The 21,822-nt window shown below is 45.2% G+C and overlaps 1 protein-coding gene across 2 annotated transcripts; it reads right to left on the reverse strand.

Moving 5' to 3' along the window:
- Positions 1-8,297: 8,297 nt before the first annotated feature.
- On the reverse strand, positions 8,298-20,856 carry UBR7 (ubiquitin protein ligase E3 component n-recognin 7). 2 transcript variants are annotated; one of them, XM_073578115.1, is made up of 12 exons: positions 20,745-20,856; positions 20,011-20,180; positions 15,497-15,630; positions 14,794-14,854; positions 11,326-11,421; positions 11,151-11,204; positions 10,355-10,460; positions 10,009-10,172; positions 9,665-9,832; positions 9,359-9,521; positions 9,101-9,162; positions 8,298-9,018 (listed from the first exon to the last, which is right to left on the reverse strand). In XM_073578115.1, the coding sequence occupies exons 1-12, from the start codon at positions 20,839-20,841 to the stop codon at positions 8,926-8,928; spliced, it is 1,368 nt and encodes a 455-aa protein (XP_073434216.1). In that variant the 5' UTR covers positions 20,842-20,856; the 3' UTR covers positions 8,298-8,925. The 2 variants fall into 2 exon arrangements, with proteins under 2 accessions (XP_073434216.1, XP_073434217.1); XM_073578116.1 differs by lacking the exon at positions 20,745-20,856 and adding an exon at positions 20,249-20,300.
- Between the last annotated feature and the right edge of the window lie 966 nt (positions 20,857-21,822).

The raw sequence follows: 21,822 nt of genomic DNA on the forward strand, positions 1-21,822 counted from the left end.
AATATGGAAACATTTTTTATCTACCTCGGGCCCAATACGGGAAGGGGAAGTCCCGATATAGCTATACTGGAATTTCTGCAGAAAGGCCTGGAGTTGGGGTTAGCGGTCAGTACCCTCAAAGTACACGTCTCAGCCCTGGCAGCCTTATTCAACTGCGACCTGGCAAACAATAGATGGGTGGCCAGGTTTATCTGGGCCTGTACTAGAGCTGACTCTGTCCCGTCCCCTACTCCTCCTCCCTGGGATATAAATTTAGTCCTATCAGCTATGACAGGAAGTCCGTTTGAACCATTAGACACAACATCAAAGTTCTAACACTAAAAACAGCCTTATTGGTAGCACTTACATCGGCCCGTAGGTTTGGGGACTTACACGTGCTATCAGCAGACCCTCCCTACACCCAGGTCATGGACGATAGTTGTGCTAAAATTAGACCCAGCATACCTCCCTAAGTAGTGTCGAAATTCCACAGGGCTCAGGAGATAGTCTTACCATCCTTTTGTCCTAACCCCGGTAACCAGGAGAGACTTCATTGCTTAGACGTTAGATGTATCCTACAGTATTTAGAGATGACAAGACCCTGGAGAAAACAGAGGGCCTTATTTGTCTCATACCAGGGGGCAAGAAAAGGCCTTAAAGCCTCTAAGCAGACTATAGCTAGATGGGTGAGAGAGGCCATCATGCTAGCGTATAGTAGTGCAGGCAGGGCTGTTCCAGAGGGCCTAAAAGCCCACTCCATGAGGGCCATGGCGACGTCCTGAGCGGAAAGAGCTGACGCCTCCATCGACCAAATCTGTAAGGTGGCCACCTGGTCCTCTCCGTCTACCTTTTTCAAACATTATAGGTTAGACCTATCTGCTACCTCTGATCTCACATTTGGGAGAAGAGTGTTACAAGCAGTGATCCCTCCCTAAAGAGAATACAAATCTCTGTAACTCTCTCGTGGTGCCATCATGTAGAATGGAAAAACATGGGTATTACATACCCGGTAATGTGTTTTTTTCATGAGACATGACGGCACCCTTATATTCCCTCCCTATTGATCACGTCATTAGTTGGGTGCATTATATACTCCCTTGGGTGTTGGAAATTTAGTGGTATAAAGGCTGTATTATTTATATGTACACTAACCTGCGGAGTTCCTCTCGCGCTCTGTAAAACAACTGATGCGGAGAGGAGCCGCCCCTTTTATCTTGAAGGTTTCCTGTCCTCGCTGGGCGGATCCCTCTCTCTCGTGGTTCCGTCATGTCTCATGAAAAAACACATTACCAGGTATGTAATACCCGTGTATTTGGCAAAGTAGTGAATCAAGTATTGCTCAATTTGTGGGCCAACTCAACTGTAATTCATACAACATCAAATTGACATAAAAGCACACAAGCAGAGAATTGATTTTTTTGATACTTGGTTGGAGGTGGACGAGAGGGGAATGTTACATACAGATGTTTAGGAAAGAAACATCTGTAAACTCTCGTATTACATGTATCCTCCTCCCACACTGCACATACTATCAAAGCCATCTCAGCTGGACAGTTCCTCAGGATGAGACGGATCTGCTCAATGGATCCAAAATTTGAGACTCAATCGGAGGATTTGAAAAATAGATTTAAATCTTGTGGCTATAGTAATTGCTGCATAAAACGTGGATATGTTAAAGCCAGGAAAATGGTGAGACATCAACTGCTATTCAAAACCCAGAAAAACGTAACAACCCAACATAAAATCAGGTTCATTTCAACATACAATTGTTACTGGAAAAGGATGCAGGAGATAATTAATAAACATTGGTCAGTACTTTTGACAGATCCAGTTCTGGCACAGAATATCCCAGAAACACCGTACTTTACAGCAAGACGCTGCAAAAGTATCAAGCATGTATTGGTTAAAAGCCACAATGTAGCAAAGCTAACAAACCCATTTAATCCAAGCAACAGGCATCCACTGTGGGGGTGTTACCCCTGCGGTGACTGGTGTGGAAACAAAAGAACTTAATTAGGGGTACATACTGTACTTAATGTCATAAAATAACAAAAAAAAAGATTTCAGATTCGAGATCACATTAGCTGTAATAGTACGTATGTGATATATCTGGCCACATGTCCTTGCTCCAAAGTCTACACAGGGTTGACATCTCGTCAACTGCGTATCCGTGTTAGGGAGCACATGGGGAATATCACGAACGCTCAAAAAGTTGAAGACCTTAGTACTCTTAAAACCCTTCCAAAACACTTCTGCATGTTGCGCGGATGTGATCCCGGTGGTCTAATGGTCATTGGGATCGATCAGGTGCACTGTGGATATAGAGGAGGGAATGTCAATCACCTGCTGGCACAGACAGAATGTAAATGGATTGTTACTGTAGACTCAATGTTCCATGTAGGATTAAATGAGAAACTAAGTTTTGCTCCATTTTTTTAATTGCCTTTGTTCCATCGCATACTTAGCTTGTGCTGTTTGTTACAACTTTAACGTTTTTTTTTTTTTCTCCTTTTTTGCTTTTCTCTTATTTTTTGTCAGTATTCTTGTACCCTTAAACTTGGGTCTTCACATACCTGGAATTAATCTGATACATAAGCTCATGAGGTTGAAGGATCAAAATGGAGGATACCTTTAGTATCGCTGAAACATGTTTGATATTTGCGAATGGTTGTGAATTAACCGTGGAAACGTATTGCTGGACACTTAAGAACAACAAAACGGATTTATATATGATGTCCATTTTTATGAGGTGGTGATGAAAAAGTTTTTTGGCATGGTCACATCATATTTATGACACACATCTTAGGTCTTATACTATTTTTGTCATCTTTATAGATTTCATGTCAACTTTTGATCACATATCTATATTATATGGCGATATATATGTTTCACTATATTCATCATATTTCACTGTTTACTCATATAGGATGTAATCCATTTTTATTTACGTGGTCACATTTTAGGCTAGTTTCATATTAGCGTTTTTTAGTGCAGCGCTTCGTGCGCAATAGAAACGCATGCAAAAAACGCATCATGCGTTTGCTTTTTTTAGGCGCATGTGTTTTAACCAGTTTCTAGCCATGTTAACTCTTAATTAAAAAGCATGCGATTTTAAATGCAGGCGTGCGCATGTCCATGCGCACGCCTGCGTTCCCATAGACTGTAATGTGATTTTTTTTTGGCGCATTCCGTGCGCATGCGTTTTTTTGACACAGGTTGGACTGACCAAAAATGCAACAGGTTGCGTCCGGCGCACACTACAGAAAAACGCATGCGCACAAAAACACAAACGCGTGCAACCGCTAGACCATCCGCATGGACTCGCACGATGCGTTGCGCTAAAAAACGCTAGTGTGAAACCAGCCTATTATATTCTTGTATATACATATTTTTGCTTTTTCATTCCTGTTATACAGGGATTATAGTTTCATATTCTTTTGCACATTTGTGCTATATACACATACAGCTGCATACTTACATTGATTTTCAGTTTCTCGCACTTATTTCATGTTTTTCACATTTTATTTTTTGGCCAGACTTCATTATAATGGCTGTTATCTGATGGGGTTTTTTCCTCCTCCTTTTCGCTTCATTGCGATAACTGCTGTCTAGCGCACGTGCCCCGTGTCCTCTGGAGGGTCCTCGTATCTCCGGCTTCAATCTCCGTGATGCACATGTCCCCTGATGTCATCTGCTGATTTTTCCATGATGTGCGCGACTGGTGAATGCCAGGACACAGGGATCTTCTTCCGGTGGTGATGGCGGCGCTCATGCGCAGAAGAGACAAGCCATACATTGAAGATTGCTATAAAATGTCGGCCTGGGGAACCCTTATTCCCTTTTCAAAAATGCAAAAGCAAAACACGCCTCAGGGCGTGTACCTGGCTCCCAGCATCGCCCTACTTTCATCATGGGTAAGCACTAGGGTGACCGCAAAAAATCGATGTCGGAATTTTGTCCGTCTGGACCCCACAAAACGATTCCCCTTTCCAGATATTGAGAGACAAAATTTGAGCTCGATCAAACGACGTTAACCCGTGCCGCTCGTCGCTCAAAGTTTGAAAAAATCCAAATTGAGGTATTTTAAGATTTAGGTATTTTGCATAGTCTGTTAGACTATAAAGAATGTGACAACAACATTGCAGAAATAGCCCTGACCAAATTTCCGAACCATTTGTGGTATTTGAATGCAGAGTTGGTGGGATTATCGTTTTTTGATCCCACCATTACAGACAATGAAAAGTTGTTAATGGCTAATAAATTGCTCAGTAGCACAGATGAACCATCAGAGCACGCTAGGGTTGTAAATCCAAAAGTTAGGAAAGAAAAATTAAAAGAGGTAGGAAGAAACCGACTTTAACGACCTTCTGACAAAAGATGAAGAACAAAAGCAATATGTCCTGCAAGTTGTAAGCAAATGCCGAGCATTATATTCTGACGTTTCAAAAACTACTTTAACAAAAGCTCTAGAATAGATTAGATAACTATGTAAAATTATCAACTCATGTAGGTTAGCGTGCTCTGATGGTTCATCTGTGCTACTGAGCAATTTATTAGCCATTAACAACTTTTCATTCTCTGTAATGGTGGGATCAAAAAACGATTATCCCACCAACTCTGCATTCAAATACCACAAATGGTTCGAAAATTTGGTCAGGGCTATTTCTGCAATGTTGTTGTCACATTCTTTATAGTCTAACAGACTATGCAAAATACCTAAATCTTAAAATACCTCAATTTGGATTTTTTCAAACTTTGAGCGACGAGCGGCACGGGTTAACATCGTTTGATCGAGCTCAAATTTTGGCTCTCTCAATATCTGGAAAGGGGAATCGTTTTGTGGGGTCCAGATGAACAAGATTCCAACATTTCCCCCCCCACCATATGAGATCCGGTCACCCTAGTAAGCACTTTAGCAATTAAAGGCACAGATTCCCCTTTTTGAGTGTGTAATGTCACGACAGTCCCTGGGATATTTTCATGATATGTTTCTTTACAAAGTGCATGCATGTCAGCAGATTTATGATGTTAGACTGTCTGTGTAGAATTTGATTACAATTAAATTTAGCTGACAGGTTGCACAGATATATTTTTGTGATTCACAAGTGCCCTTACTTTATTTCCATGATGACAGACCATGTATTTGTCTGCCTTGGACCCATGTTGTTACTAGGGTCATATGTCCTGAATTGATGCTTCTTTGAGCTATGTTTTTGTATTTAAATATTAAGAGGTTTTTTTTTTTTTTTTACAATTTATGTATAGAACTCCATTTTTTGAGTTTTCACAAGATCGATCTTCCAGCTGATCGTTCACCCATCAAGGCGCCTTGGCTCGAGATCGAGCTGTTAAAGCAGGGGTGGGGAACCTCAGGCCCCAGGGCCATTTAAGGCCCTCCATGAATTATCAGGCCCCCAAGTAGATTCTCAGGGACCGCATTCTTTGGCAGGGAACTGTATTTTGATTGCCACAAGCTCATTAATTTCTTGTTGCTCTGTTAGCGCACACACGCTGTGTTCACTACTAATCATTGAAGGGCATGCAATGAAAGATTAAGTCATGAAACCAGTGCCAGAGTCAGGATGTACTTTGTGGGTGGAGTTTGTACAGCCCCCAAAGGATGGTATAAATATCCAAATGGCCCTTGGCAGAAAAAAAGATTCCCCACCCCTGCGTTAAAGGGTCTCTTACATATGCGTTTGTAGGGGCACATTTCCATCTATCCTTCTGTGGTACTTTGAAAAACCACTGGAGGGTGGAGTACCTTTTAACCACTCTGTGAGCCCGTCCCTCTATAGGTCAAGGAAGGTCTACCTCCGTGGTGCTGTCCTGAGGAATTTCTGGAAACAGAATTACAGGTAGGTCTAATTCCCTTTTTTTTTTTCTTCTCTTCAGCATTATAGAATGCTGTAGATAAGCCCTAAAAGACGGTGGCCGTAGCTTATTTCGACCAAACCTGGTGACAGGTTTCCTTTTAAATAATTAAGTTGACAATCTGGCAGCTGTTGACTGTACACTATAGCTGACAACTTCCTGTATTAGCCAAGATCAGTGTTTGCATCATCCATATCTGTTTAACCCCTTAGATGCTGCTATCAATAGTCACTACATCATAAATGGATAACAGTGTGAGGGCTTCCTATTTAACCCGATCAGTACACATCATGACTGTCTGCCATGGCAATTCATGACCAAATAGCGGCCTTAGAGACCGGCAGCTGTAGTACCCTGTTCAGAAGTTAGCAACATTTAGGTGGTAAAAATACTTTTAATAAAGAAAATACTTTTTCATTTCGGTCATGTTTACTTTGCATTAATTCCTGAAAATCACCTGAAGGGTTAAATACTACCTGACAGCAGTTCTCAATATTTCGAGGAGTGCTGTTTTTAATATGGTATCACTTTTGGGGTTTCCCCAATATACAAGACCCCCAAAGTTACTTCAAACCTGGATAAGTCCCTAAAAAAATACATTTTGTACATTTCCATGAAAAAATTGCTGCTACATTTTTAAACCTCCTAAAAAACAAACAAAATAAAATAACATTTTACAAATGGTGCTGATGTAAAGCAGACATGTGGGAAATGTTATTTATTCATGTTTTTCTGTGGTGTGACTACCTGAATTAAAGGGAAAAATCACTCAAAAAAACTGCATTTTTTTTTTTACATTTGTCAAATTTATTTTTTTCTATATAAACACAAAACATATCAACCTAAGTTTACTATTATCAAAAATTATGTGCCACGAAAAAACAATCTCAAAATCACTGGGGATTGTTGAAGAATTCCAGAGTTATTACCATATAACGTGACAGTGGTCAGATTTCAAAAATTTGGCCCGGTCACTAAGGGGTTAAATTGTACAGCTGATGAATACAGCATCAGCCACTGCCTGCTTTCACTGTTATTAGCAGCAGGCGTTGGCTGATGGGAATAGTAGTGACCTGAAGTAAACTTTTTACCTCCGATCACATCTGTCTGTTCAGTAGCAATGATTTTACTGCCGATCAGAAGCAGTGTTTGGTGCGCTGACATGCACATGATAGTGTGAAAAACGCTCGCTGTTCGGTAGGGCGAACTCGAAAAGTAACACATACTACCTGGTGAAGTCTGTCCCCGAACAGTTGGTGTTCGGTACGGATACTGAACAGTTCCGCCCAGTTCTACTCAGGAGACATTGTATAACGAATTGTTACATTCATTTTCTCCTATTATCCCTTTTGAAAATGAAAAACTGGGACAAAAGCAACATTTTAGTGGAAAAAAAGGTAATTTTTCATTTATTCAGCTCATGTTATACAATTCTGTGAGATAAATACTCGCTACTCCCCTAGCTGAATTCGAGAGGTGTAGTTTATAAAAATGGGGTCATCACTTGTGGGGGGTTCCTGCTGTTTTGGCACTTCAGGGGCTCTCCAAACACAACATGGCATACGCAGTCTTTATTCCAACTAAAGTTCTGCACCTGTCCTTCCATGCACCTAAACAGTAGTTTTCCCCTACATATGGGGTATTTGTGTACTCGGGGAAAAACTGCACAACTCATTTTGAGGTCTATTTTTTCCTGTTACACTTGTGATGATGAAAAAATTGGTGCTAAAGCACCATTTTTGTGGAAAATAATTTTTCACTTTTTATTTCCACTCTTTATTCCTGTGAAGTATCTAAAGGGTTAAATTTCCTAAATGTGGTTATGAATACCTTGATGGGTTCAGTTTTTAAATGGGGTCACTCTTGGTCATTTTTAAAGACCCCCCAAAAGTCACTTCAAATGTGAAATGGTTCCAAATAAAATTTGATTCTGTAAAGAAAGTTTCAATAAAGATGCTGATGTAAAGTAGAAGTGTGTAAAGTGTTACTAAAAATGCAAAGTTCCCAAATTGCAGATTTATCAAATTTAGTTCTTCATAAATAAATGCAAATTTTGACCTAAATTTATCTCTAATATAAAGCATCATGAAAAAAAAAAAAAACCTCATATCACTGGAATATATATGTGGAGGCTCGAGTTTTGTTCATGGTCGTTCTATACCTGTCTGATTTATAAGCCAGAGGTCACTTTTCAATACAAGTCTATGAGCACTTCGTTCTGGCTCAGACCGTTACTTCCAACTTCCAGACAGGCGGAAGTTGTGGTCACAAGATCTGAAGAGCTGAAGATGGTGGGTACCAAGTATAAGATGAGGCGCAGGGAGCCTGTGTTAGTAGCACCACTCCAACGCTAAAATAATAAAAAAAAAAAAAAAATGTAATGGTGCTTTAAGTTAACCCCTTACTACACATTGCCAGCTGCGATGCAGGACTGATACGTGATAGAAGATAAAAATGTAATCATTTTATTGTAATGAAACTCGTGAAAAAAACAAAATGCACAATCAGCGATACAATATGAAGCACAAGCAACATGTGGGCCGAGGGGCTCATTAAAAACACAGAGCAGCAGGGGCCAAGCTGATACAGCCGAGCCAAGAGCCACAACGTACAGAAATCTACCGTTGATTATTATTAGGGGCCCTATCTCTACAAGAGAGAACACAAAGGTTTAGGGGAACAAGACCCTAAAAATAGGAAACTTCTCAATAGATTCTGCATGATTCATAAAACAACAATAAGTTACCATCAGAGCCGGGCGACACAGGCTGCAGACAGTGACCAAGTTCAGCCAAACCGGCACCACAGGCGCCCAGGCCTCGTGACCAAATCTACAAACCTGATGACTGCTACAGGGGAAGCAAACTTACTTCTAGGGGTTTTACTATAGACACGTACATCATGGGGACTGGCCGTGCCTTAATGTGGTCCATTAGTCACTGATCTATGATTTGACACTTTGGCAGCTATTTCTGTCTGTATAAAATAGTAATTAAAACTTAAAACACCCGAATGATGGCGGAGGGGCTGGGCATCGGCCATTGTTTATAGAGCACGTCGTCAGCTGTCCCATTAGCTGCAGTAATACTGCATCCCGTCCAGACGCCGCCGCTTGCGAGAACGGAGATCTTCAAAGAATTTCTGGATATCCTGGGTTTGGACAACCTGGAAAGGAAATAAAAAGTTGTGAACAGAAAATCATGTAAGGGACACAGGCAGTGATAATGGGGAGCGGAGGGGTCTTTACCTTTCCTTCTTCAGCAAATTTCTTCAGGTAATCTGTCAGCTCCGACTTCAGATCGTTATATTCTGGGATAACGAAAAAAGTGGGAAATGACTAAAAGGATATTCATCTTATAAGATGCCCGTGTATCAACAGGATATGATCTCACTGTGGTGGTGTGACCACTGGGACCCCCACCAATCATGAAAAGAAGGGGCTGTATCCGATGTATTAAATGTTAGTTGCTGGGGTCCGTCAAAGATTTACTATATGAACACTTACCGCTGATGAGCTCCACCTGCTGGACGCGGTTCATGCTGCTGAGAGCCATCATGAGAGGGTCTCTGCTCCCCTGTGTCTCCTCAGATTTCCCCTTATTCTCATAAGCCTGAACTGTGTCGCATTCTTCCAGAAGGAACAGGATTTCCAGCTCTGTGTATAATTTCTGTAAAAAGTAAAGATAGACTTGACCATCAAGGAAGGGAGGGATGGGGGTGTCTTGCATCAGAAAACATGAATTTAGCCATATACACGCTCCCTCAAACAATGCACCACCCCAAAGAGCTGGGACACAACGATCCTTCCTACCATGCACTGGTCACAGCGGCACAGTTTACTCCGCCAGTTGCTCGGCCAGTAGGTGGCGACCTTTGCTCTGGGAATAGGATGTTCTCGGTTCTGTTCAAGTTTGCACTTTTTATCTTCAGCTTTCACTTCTGATTTTACTGAACTGGAATCGACACCATTTACAGGTTTCTTAAAAAAATATAAATACACTTTAATGATTTTTTTCCTATTTCATTACAAAAAGCATTAAATTCTAAAATAAAAATATAGAAGTTATGTATAATCAGTAGAGATTGAAGGTCAGAAATCCTCCTGTGAGAGGACGAGCGCCGGCACGTTAATATTTTACACCCCGCCCCCCATACCTGCTCACAGCTGGTTGACGGGGACATCTCTTCCTTTTTCACATCCTTCTCTTCCTCGCTCTTTATACAGGGACCATTATGCGCCTCAGTGGTGTCTGCCGGACTTTCCTCTACCTTTACATCCTCATCTACTTCTGCCGGGGTGATCTTGGTGACTGCAGGGACTGCACATAGGAGAGATGCTGAAGTCAAAGAATTAAATCTGACTTGTGTGAGCGCCCCCTAGTGGTGACTAAAGGCAGAGAGCAGTCACTACGTTCTCTCATCTCAGAGAAAAAGGCTCTAAGAAACCTGTGTTGATGAATTTTTGTCATCCTGTTACATTAGGGTATGGCTGCACTGTTACCTCCTATGTTATTGCTGTACACCCAGAGGAAAGAGCAGCGGTCCATGCAGCTCAGACACACCATCTCCTGATATTCCAGGTGTTCAGGTGGCACTGCGCCCAGGTGCTGTAATACAGAGAGCATTCTAATCCACATATCCCGGGATATATTAGTATTACAAAAAAAACTTTATGCAGGGAGCCCGCCCCCTATTGTGAGCACAACCACCCGATGTACATTTTAGGCTTATGTCCATGACAAACCACGAGGCCACCATAAAGAATCTGGAAGCCAATGTCGCGTTGTAGAGGTGTTGATGTCACGACAGGAGAAGCCCTTCCTATGTTAAAGTGCACCTGTTTTTGCAGTTATAAGATGCTGCCGCTGCCTTTCAGGGATTATCTACAGCATTCTATAATGCTGTAGTTAAGCCCCCGATCCGACCTGCAAGATAAGAAAAATAAGAAGTACGCCTGCGCAGGAGTGCCATGCCGGGAGCAAGGAAGCAAGCAGGAGGGGACCCGGACCTGCAACACCCATTAGACTGGACCGCCCCCCGGGTGAGTATAATAAGACTTATTTTTCTTATCTTGCAGGTTGGATAAGGGGCTTATCGACAGCATTATAGAATGCTGTCGATAAGCCCTGAAAGGCAGCGGCCGCATCTTATAGCAGTCAAAACTGCTGACAGGTTCGCTTTAATAATTACTCTGGCGTCACAGTTCTCTCTAATCCCAGTCTTTCAGAACTTGCAAATGGGCAGTCAACAGCACTAGGAAGGGGTAAAAGAAAATGCCCTCAAAATCTTGCACTCACCCTCCCGTGAAACCAGTCCTCACACACGACGCACTGTATCATCTCATCCGAGATCTACAGGAGTGAAGAAATTATTCATGGTTAGTTTCCCAGCACGATGAGGGTAGTAGTCTCACGCAGCTGGATCTACCCCTAATGGATGAATTTTGGTGTTGTCTCCCCTTCGGCCGCTCACCTCATCTTCGGGGTCGGGGTACGGCCTCCGGCAGGTGCAGTACAAGCCAAAGAAGTTCTGGTTGTATTTATTCCCAGTGTTCACGTTCTCCTTCTCCTGAGGATAAAATATCAATGGGGAATAAGGGGATAAAAACAAAAACACAGCAAGCAGATGGGATTATAGGGTTAACATCCCCCCCCCCCCCATTACTGCACATATAGTTCATACTTGTGAGATTCTGGATTATCAGATGTTCACGGAATAAGACAGAGGTGAGAAATGTGTGGCACAAGCATTACATTACTGTAGAGGCTCCACAATGAGGCCAATGCACATGAGCCACAGAAATAATCCTTTACTTCGACGTGACAATCAAGAATTCACCATCCGTCTGCTCCTGCCGGATAGAAGGAAGGTTCTGTCTATTAACCTCTTCGCGACCGCCCACAGTAGATAAACGTTGGCGCTTGCTGGGCTTTGTGCAGCGCCGACGTTTATCTACTGTCGGCGGTTTTGTGCCCCCCGGGACCCCCTCATACCTTATAACGCGGGGATCCCGGTGCACAATGCATACAGGGACCCCCGACGTCATCGAGACCTGATTGGTTCAGGTCCTGATGACATCGCGTCACAGCAGCCAATGAGAGAGCTCGCTGGGAAAGCTGCTTGTTTCCCGGCGATCTCCCTCATTATAACGCGACTTCTCCTCTGAGCTCATGCTGACAGATGAGCAGAGGTGAAGCAGCGTTACAGTGTGACTAGATCGCTGCCTGGCACAGCTGATCGCTGCCTGTCACAGCTGTGTCAGGCAGCGATCTTGTCACACAGTAACGCTGCTTCACCTCTGCTCATCTGTCAGTGTGAGATCAGAGGAGAAGTGGCGTTACTATGTGCCGGGCAGCGATCTTGTCACATAGTAACGCTGCTTCTCCTCTGATCATCTGCCAGTGTGAGATCAGAGGAGAAGTGGCGTTACTAGGAGTCAAAAATACAAAAAATAAAAAACACAAAAATAAAAAAAAAAAGTAAAGAAAAAAAAAGCAGGTAGGCAGGCTAGGGTTAGGGCTAGGGGTGTGTTGGGGTTAGGGTTGGAATTCGAATTGGGGGTTTCCACTGTTTAGGTACATCAGGGGCTCTGTAAATGCAATATGACGCCCGCAGACCATTCCATTAAAGTCTGCATTCCAGAACGTCACTACTTCCCTTCCGAGCCCCACCGTGTGCCCAAACAGTGGTCCCCCCCATGTGGGGTACCAGCGTACTCAGGACAAATTGGACAACAACTCTTAGGGTCCAATTTCTCCTGTTACCCTTGTGAAAATAAAAATTGGGAGCTAAAAGATCATTTTTGTGGAAAAAAAATGATTTTTTTATTTTCACAGCTCTACATTATAAACTTTAGTGAAACACTTGGGGGTTCAAAGTGCTCACCACACATCTAGATAAGTTCCTTGGGGGGGTCTAGTTTCCAAAAAGGGGTCACTTGTGGAGGATTTCCACTGTTTAGGCACATCAGGGGCTCTGCAAACGCGACATGACACCCGCAGACCATTCCATCAAAGTCTGCATTCCAAAACGTCACTACTTCCCTTCCGAGCCCCCCCGTGTGCCCAAACAGTAGTTTTCTTCCACATATGGGGTACCAGTGTACTCAGGACAAATTGGACAACAACTTTTGGGGTCCAATTTCTCCTGTTACCCTTGTGAAAATAAAAAATTGGGGGCTAAAAGATCATGTTTGTGGAACAAAAATGATTTTTTATTTTCATGGCTCTACGTTATAAACTTCTGTGAAGCACTTGGGGGTTCAAAGTGCTCACGACACATCTAGATAAGTTCTTTAGTCCCTTGATAAAGCGCCTGTGGCAGGCGCGAAACGTACGTCGGGGGTCGTTGCATGGGCCTTCACCTCCTCTGCTCCCCGGTAAGCAGCCTGCCTTTACTTGTTTCCACACTTCGGTCATTTGGACCGCTGGGCGGGTCGTCTCCCGGGTTCTCTCTGGCACAATTGCGCAGTTTTGATATGCTGATACATATGTTATTAACTATTTAAGAATCCTTTCACATGTCATTGATTCATTTATGTTCACTGTCCATTGGACTTGCACATTGACCCCTCTGGGTTTTTTTTTTTTGTTTTTTTTTTGGCGCTCTAGACATGTACAATACACATTTAATTGAGTATGCCATATTTGACTATCTTTTACCATTAGACATATGTCTGTTATGTGCAATGCCCATGGGCTGACTGAACGTTGTGCCATGTAGATTTCGAGCACTGGTATCATTTTATTTACCCTGTCCTTGTCTGTCCTGATTGTTGTATCATTGGGGCTTATCCCCCCTATTTTAGTCAACTTGTATACTTGTCAGCACTTGATGTGAGTACTAATAAAATTTATACTTTTGCATATATTTTGGATCCGTTACTCCGTTTTCTCCTTTTTAAGATTAGCATATGGAGTGGTAATCCATGCACAAGGCGTTTTTGGACCATGGTCACCGCCTTGTCTCGTTCTCTGATACTGGGTATTATCATATATGTAAGTTCTTTAAGGGGTCTAGTTTCCAAAATGGGGTCACTTGTGGGGGTTTCCACTGTTTAGGCACATTAGGGGCTCTCCAAATGCGACATGGCGTCCTATCTCAATTCCAGCCAATTCTGCATTGAAAAAGTCAAACGGCACTCCTTCCTTTCTGAGCTCTGCCGTGTGCTCAAACAGTGGTTTAGCCCCACATACGGGGTATCGGCGTATTTGGGAGAAATTGCACAAAAAATTTTGTGGTTCATTTTCTGTTTTTACACTTGTGAAAATAAAAAAAATGGTTCTGAAGTAAAATGTTTGTGAAAAAAAGTTAAATGTTTATTTTTTCCTTCCACATTCCATTCATTCATGTGAAGCACCTGAAGGGTTAATAAACTTCTTGAATGTGGTTTTGAGTACATTGAGAGGTGCAGTTTTTAGAATGGTGTCACTTTTGGGTATTTTCTGTCATATTGACCCCCCAAACTCACTTCAAATGTGAGGTGGTCCCTAAAAAAAAAGGTGTTGTAAATTTTGTTGTAAAAATGAGAAATCGCTGGTCAACTTTTAACCCTTATAACTTCCTAAAAAAAAAAAATTATGTTTCCAAAATTGTGCAGATGTAAAGTAGACATGTGGGAAATGTTATTTATTAACTATTTTGTGCGATTTCACTCTCTGATTTAAGGGCATAAAAATTAAAAGTTTGAAAATTGCAAAATTTTCAAAATTTTTGCCAAATTTCGATTTTTTTAACATATAAGCGCAGTTCATATCTAAGAAATTTTACCACTATCCTGAAGTACAATATGTCATGAGAAAACAATGTCAGAATCAGCAGGATCCGTTGAAGCGTTCTAGAGTTATGGCCTCATAAAGTGACACTGGTCAGAATTGAAAAAATTGGCCTGGTCACGAAGGCAAAAACAGGCTCAGGCGCGAAAGGGTTAATCACACGCACCGGGAACAGTTTACAGTCCATTTGCTTGAATTTGCCATTTCCACAGTCACATCGAAAGTTCCTGTGAAGAAATTATAAAGAGCTTATGATAATCATCCTGAACCACTAAGATGAATAGAGCGTGAGCCGGTGTCATCTACATACCGGGGTCTTGTATATCATGTGGTGATATAGCTACACACACATACCGGGGTCTTGTGTAACACGTGCCGCTGTGTTATATGTTACATTGTGTTTATAAGGCTGGTTTCACATTTGAGTTTGGAGGCGCAGCGGATGCTCGGCGTGAAGCTCCACCCCCTGCTGTGCCTCCTCCGGTCAGCTCCGCCAATTGGCGCATGACACTGCATGTGGCCTGCGTACCTTATCTTTAGCATTGGGCACGCAGGCCGTGGGCCGGTATGCTTTTGCCACTGCATGCGTCCTTTTGACGGTGCGGCGACCTGCGCCAAACGCAACGTGTTGCATTTTGGTGCGCTTGCCGCGCCGTCAAAAGGACGCATGCGGCGGCAAAAGCATACCTATGAACGGCCTGCGTACCCAATGCTAAAGATATGGGACGCAGGTCTCATGCAGCGTCCTGCGCCCATAGGCGGAGCTGACCAGATGAGGCGCAGCAGGGGGTGGAGCTTCACGGCGAGCGCCTCCAAACGCAAATGTGAAACTAGGTTAAGGGGTCTCAGGTGCAGACAGGGGTACAAACCTCTTGGTATAAAGCTCGTATAAGTTGTGGCCTTCATGGCACTTATAGGTACAGGCCAGGCAGATCGCGGCCGGCTCCTCACTTCTCGGGGTGCATGTGTTACACGCATACAGCGCCTGCCGCTTCACATATCCCTGCAAACAGTACAAACATCAAGAAATAGGGTCACCTCAGGAGAGAGGGGAAGGTGGGGTCTTCAGTATTATAGGGGTGTACTTTCAGGAGAAGCGGGGGGCCTGCTGTATTATGGGAAGCCACTGTCTGGAATTGGGGGGGCCTCTCGTATCATGAGAGGGTCACTGTCAGGAATTGGCAGTCTCCTATATTATGGAGGGGGTCCTGTATTAAAGAGGGGGTCTCCTGTATTATGGTCCTGTCAGGAGATGCATTGGGTCTCCTCTATTATAGGGAGCTCTACTGTATTATGGTCCTGTCAGTAGATGTGGGGAGTCTCCTGTATTATCCTGTCAGGAGATGGGGGGGGGGGGGGGGGTCACAGTCAGGAGTTGTGGGGTCTCCTGTATTGTGGCCCTGTCAGGAAGTGCGAGGGTATCTCCTGTATTATGGGGGGGTCACTATAAGGAGTGACACGTCCTCTTCGCAAAAGGATTTCTGAACATCTTTATGATTCATGTAATAAAACTACAAGGAGTCCCTCGGGAGCCTCTCAGCATTTTATTTCTGTACATGGAGGAGATGTCAGTACTTGTAGGGTTAATATAATAGAAACTGTCCCAAACCCCAAGAGGGGAGGTGATAGAAAAAAGGAATTGCAGCGCAAAGAAGCAATGTGGATTTTTAAGTTAAAAACACGATATCCCGCAGGCAAGAATTTAAAAACTGATCTTTTATATATATATGATTAAGATGATGTGGTGATTTCCTCCATGTTCAGATACTATGCCTTTTTTTTTTGTGGAGAAAATCCTCCCTTCCTGCTATTGTGGACCTCCGCCCATTTTGTTTCCCTCCCACTTTACTTCAGCCAGCAAGTGTATATAGGTATATGCTTATTTGTAAGATGTTAAGCTATGAGTAAGGACCCTCTAGTCCGAAACGCGTAAGCGTCTGTCACATTGGTGAACCATATGTTTTTTATGCATCTATTCTGTTTTTAATCATTTTTTTGGAATAAAGTCTTTTGATTTTAACCATCCTTTGGTCGAAGTTGCTGGAACATCTCCCAAGTATTGTGTCTCCTGTATTATGGGGGGTCACTATAAGGAGTTGGGGGGACTCCTATATTATGGCTCTGTCAGGAGATGTGGGGGTGTCTCCTGTATTATGGGGGGTCACTATGAGTTGGGGGGACACCTGTATTATGGCTCTGTCAGGAGATGTGGGGGTGTCTCCTGTATTAGGGGGGGGGGTCACTATAAGGAGTTGGGGGGGACACCTGTATTATGGCTCTGTCAGGAGATGTGGGGGTGTCACTATAAGGAGTTGGGGGGACTCCTGTATTATGGCTCTGTCAGGAGATGTGGGGGAGTCTCCTGTATTATGGGGGGGTCACTATAAGGAGTTGGGGGGACACCTGTATTATGGCTCTGTCAGGAGATGTGGGGGTGTCTCCTGTATTATGGGGGGTCACTATAAGGAGTTGGGGGGACTCCTGTATTATGGCTCTGTCAGGAGATGTGGGGGAGTCTCCTGTATTATGGGGGGGTCGCTATAAGGAGTTGGGGGGACACCTGTATTATGGCTCTGTCAGGAGATGTGGGGGTGTCTCCTGTATTATGGGGGGGTCACTATAAGGAGTTGGGGGGACTCCTGTATTATGGATCTGTCAGGAGATGTGAGGGAGTCTCCTGTATTATGGGGGGGTCACTATAAGGAGTTGGGGGGACACCTGTATTATGGCTCTGTCAGGAGATGTGGGGGTGTCTCCTGTATTATGGGGGGGTCACTATAAGGAGTTGGGGGGACTCCTGTATTATGGCCCTGTCAGGAGATGTGGGGGTGTCTCCTGTATTATGTGGGGTCACGATAAGGAGTTGGGGGGACTCCTGTATTATGGCCCTGTCAGGAGATGTGGGGGTGTCTCCTGTATTATGTGGGGTCACTATAAGGAGTTGGGGGGACTCCTGTATTATGGGGGGTCACTATAAGGAGTTGGGGGGACTCCTGTATTATGGCTCTGTCAGGAGATGTGGGGGTGTCTCCTGTATTATGGGGGGGTCACTATAAGGAGTTGGGGGGACTCCTGTATTATGGCCCTGTCAGGAGATGTGGGGGTGTCTCCTGTATTATGTGGGGTCACTATAAGGAGTTGGGGGGACTCCTGTATTATGGCTCTGTCAGGAGATGTGGGGGTGTCTCCTGTATTATGGGGGGGTCACTATAAGGAGTTGTGGGGACTCCTGTATTATGGCCCTGTCAGGAGATGTGGGAGTGTCTCCTGTATTATGGGGGGGTCACTATAAGGAGTTGGGGGGACTCCTGTATTATGGCTCTGTCAGGAGATGTGGGGGTGTCTCCTGTATTATGGGGGGGTCACTATAAGGAGTTGGGGGGACTCCTGTATTATGGCTCTGTCGGGAGATGTGGGGGTGTCTCCTGTATTATGGGGGGTCACTATAAGGAGTTGGGGGGACTCCTGTATTATGGCCCTGTCAGGAGATGTGGGGGTGTCTCCTGTATTATGTGGGGTCACTATAAGGAGTTGGGGGGACTCCTGTATTATGGCCCTGTCAGGAGATGTGGGGGTGTCTCCTGTATTATGGGGGGGTCACTATAAGGAGTTGGGGGGACTCCTGTATTATGGCCCTGTCAGGAGATGTGGGGGTGTCTCCTGTATTATGTGGGGTCACTATAAGGAGTTGGGGGGACTCCTGTATTATGGCCCTGTCAGGAGATGTGGGGGTGTCTCCTGTATTATGTGGGGTCACTATAAGGAGTTGGGGGGGACTCCTATATTATGGGGGGGTCACTATAAGGAGTTGGGGGGACTCCTGTATTATGGCTCTGTCAGGAGATGTGGGGGTGTCTCCTGTATTATGGGGGGGGTCACTATAAGGAGTTGGGGGGACTCCTGTATTATGGCCCTGTCAGGAGATGTGGGGGTGTCTCCTGTATTATGTGGGGTCACTATAAGGAGTTGGGGGGACTCCTGTATCATGGATCTGTCAGGAGATGTGGGGGAGTCTCCTGTATTATGTGGGGTCACTATAAGGAGTTGGGGGGACTCCTGTATTATGGCCCTGTCAGGAGATGTGGGGGTGTCTCCTGTATTATGTGGGGTCACTATAAGGAGTTGGGGGGACTCCTGTATTATGGATCTGTCAGGAGATGTGGGGGTGTCTCCTGTATTATGTGGGGTCACTATAAGGAGTTGGGGGGACTCCTGTATTATGGCCCTGTCAGATGTGGGGGTGTCTCCTGTATTATGTGGGGTCACTATAAGGAGTTGGGGGGACTCCTGTATTATGGCCCTGTCAGGAGATGTGGGGGTGTCTCCTGTATTATGTGGGGTCACTATAAGGAGTTGGGGGGACTCCTGTATTATGGCCCTGTCAGGAGATGTGGGGGTGTCTCCTGTATTATGTGGGGTCACTATAAGGAGTTGGCGGGACTCCTGTATTATGGCCCTGTCAGGAGATGTGGGGGTGTCTCCTGTATTATGTGGGGTCACTATAAGGAGTTGGGGGGACTCCTGTATTATGGCCCTGTCAGGAGATGTGGGGGATGTCTCCTGTATTATGTGGGGTCACTATAAGGAGTTGGGGGGACTCCTGTATTATGGCTCTGTCAGGAGATGTGGGGGTGTCTCCTGTATTATGGGGGGGTCACTATAAGGAGTTGGGGGGACTCCTGTATTATGGCCCTGTCAGGAGATGTGGGGGTGTCTCCTGTATTATGTGGGGTCACTATAAGGAGTTGGGGGGACTCCTGTATTATGGCCCTGTCAGATGTGGGGGTGTCTCCTGTATTATGTGGGGTCACTATAAGGAGTTGGGGGGACTCCTGTATTATGGCCCTGTCAGGAGATGTGGGGGTGTCTCCTGTATTATGTGGGGTCACTATAAGGAGTTGGGGGGACTCCTGTATTATGGCCCTGTCAGGAGATGTGGGGGATGTCTCCTGTATTATGTGGGGTCACTATAAGGAGTTGGCGGGACTCCTGTATTATGGCCCTGTCAGGAGATGTGGGGGTGTCTCCTGTATTATGTGGGGTCACTATAAGGAGTTGGGGGGACTCCTGTATTATGGCCCTGTCAGGAGATGTGGGGGATGTCTCCTGTATTATGTGGGGTCACTATAAGGAGTTGGGGGGACTCCTGTATTATGGCTCTGTCAGGAGATGTGGGGGTGTCTCCTGTATTATGGGGGGGTCACTATAAGGAGTTGGGGGGACTCCTGTATTATGGCCCTGTCAGGAGATGTGGGGGTGTCTCCTGTATTATGTGGGGTCACTATAAGGAGTTGGGGGGACTCCTGTATTATGGCTCTGTCAGGAGATGTGGGGGTGTCTCCTGTATTATGGGAGACACCCCCGCACAGTTGGCCCCTGATACCTCCGGGTACGAGCACTTCTCGGCGTCGCTCCCGCCCAGCACGGCGCAGGCCTCATCCTCCAGGGCGTCGTCCTCCTCCAGCACATCCAGCAGAGACAGCACCGGCTCCTCTCCGGCCGCCTCCTCCGCGCTGCGCTTCTCTCCCTGCTCGTTTGCCGCCATCAGAAACACTAGGAAAAAAATAAAAAATGAACGACACTTCCGGTGGTGGTGGGCGGATATCAGCAGGAAAAAAAACCTTCCGGTGTTGGAGGGCGGAAGCTTTCCGCCGTCATCTTTTCCTCACGCTTCTGTTGCAAAACAATCACTTGTCGTCATAGTTACCGATCAAAGTCCCTCCCAGTGGCGGGGCAAAGATCTAAGTGTCATAAATGTGTGATATGCGGACGTCATGTCACGTGATTATGGAGCGTGCCAGTTTCCAGACATGGCGGCTTGGTCCTGGCGCTTAGTGATTACGTCACATTACAGCGACCGTGCAGTCCAGCATGGAACTCAGCGCGGAAGTGATCGGCAGGGATGGAGATAGCCTCCCGTTCCGGGTAACCTGCGAGCGGACTCTGCGTGGACTGCAGGGAGGTCTGGAGCGGCTGCAGGGGGAGGTGTCCGCGGAGCTCAGCCGGCTGGTGGAGGAGGAGAGGCGGGCGGGAGCCCCCCAGGACCAAGGTCTGTCCCCTATAGGAACCCCCGTGCTGCAGAGCTGTCATGGGAGTCCAGTGGGCGGGGACACTCACCAGCTGTCAGTCTGATGACCACCTCCTGGACTCTTAAGACCAGAAGCCCCTGGGGCAGCGGTGCGATCATTTGTTGTCTGTAACCCCAGAGATACATCGCTCTGCAGGGCAGCTGTGGACACAAAACGGTACAACAGTTTTAATAAAACTAAATTTTTTGTTTTTACCTAACATTGCGGGAGCTGTAGAGCGGGGGTCCAGATTTCCTCTTATTCCTTACTGGGGTCATAACTGGAGTGGCAGCTGCTGTGAGCAACCACCATGCCACATCATCCAGAGACATGGACCCCCGGTCTACTGCTGGATCAGGGGGCCCTGTCATGTCCTGTATGGTGGGAAGACCCCAGTAATCCCGTGACCTCAATGTCCATCGCCTGTTTTATCCCATGAAACTTAAAAAGCAAAAACCAGAGCCTTTTTTCTTTTCGCTTTAGTTTCAGGTATTTCATAAATAAAACCATGCCACATTTTGCTGCCTGGGATCGGTCAGGAGCGCGGGGGTCTCCGCTCAGCTCCTCGCCTGGTTGTAGCTTGCACATATGTTCATATTTGGTGCAGCAGATTCCTACATGGCGCCTCTTCCCCTCCGCCGCCCCAGTGACTGCAGCGGTGTGTGTGGTCCCCAAAGTCTGCACGAAGAGTCGCAGAACTTTCCACTAGAAAAAAAAAGGCTTTATTGACATCAGACGGACGACACTCAGAATAATCGTCACTAACTGATATTTTATTTATTTTTATTAAGAAGAGGAAGAAGATGATGACGACGACGACGACTCAAAGAATGGGATCTTGTCCAGCAGCCCCCCCCCAGCTAAGAGGACGAAAACTCGGCAGAGCTAGTGGCGGACACTCGTCTCCTGGGGTACATGGGTTGTAATGAGAGACCCAAAGAACCCCCTAAACTTGTGACAATGGGATCAGTTTATTTTTTTGCTCTTTACATAGGGATCTTCTACAATCATTTATAGCGATGGCACAATATGGCAGCTACTTCTGTAGTTTACATAGGAGGTGATACTAATAAATCTTCCTGCTGGATACATTGTTGCTGAGAGAGGACATCATGTGACCAGTGCAG

Source organism: Dendrobates tinctorius, unplaced genomic scaffold, assembly GCF_039654945.1.
Source record: "Dendrobates tinctorius isolate UK_male_01 unplaced genomic scaffold, ASM3965494v1 ptg000058l, whole genome shotgun sequence".
NCBI classification, from domain to species: Eukaryota; Metazoa; Chordata; class Amphibia; order Anura; family Dendrobatidae; genus Dendrobates; species Dendrobates tinctorius.

Bases quoted from the DNA above. Each gene is read 5' to 3' on its own strand.
- UBR7 (XM_073578115.1), bottom strand. From the start codon at position 20,841: ATGTATCTCTGGGGTTACAGACAACAAATGATCGCACCGCTGCCCCAG. The intron at 14,855-15,496 runs GTTTGTACCCCT...ATTTCTTCACAG, and splicing joins TACGAGCTTTATACCAAGAG to GAACTTTCGATGTGACTGTG. The intron at 11,422-14,793 runs GTGCGTGTGATT...TTTTATCCTCAG, and splicing joins TGGACTGTAAACTGTTCCCG to GAGAAGGAGAACGTGAACAC.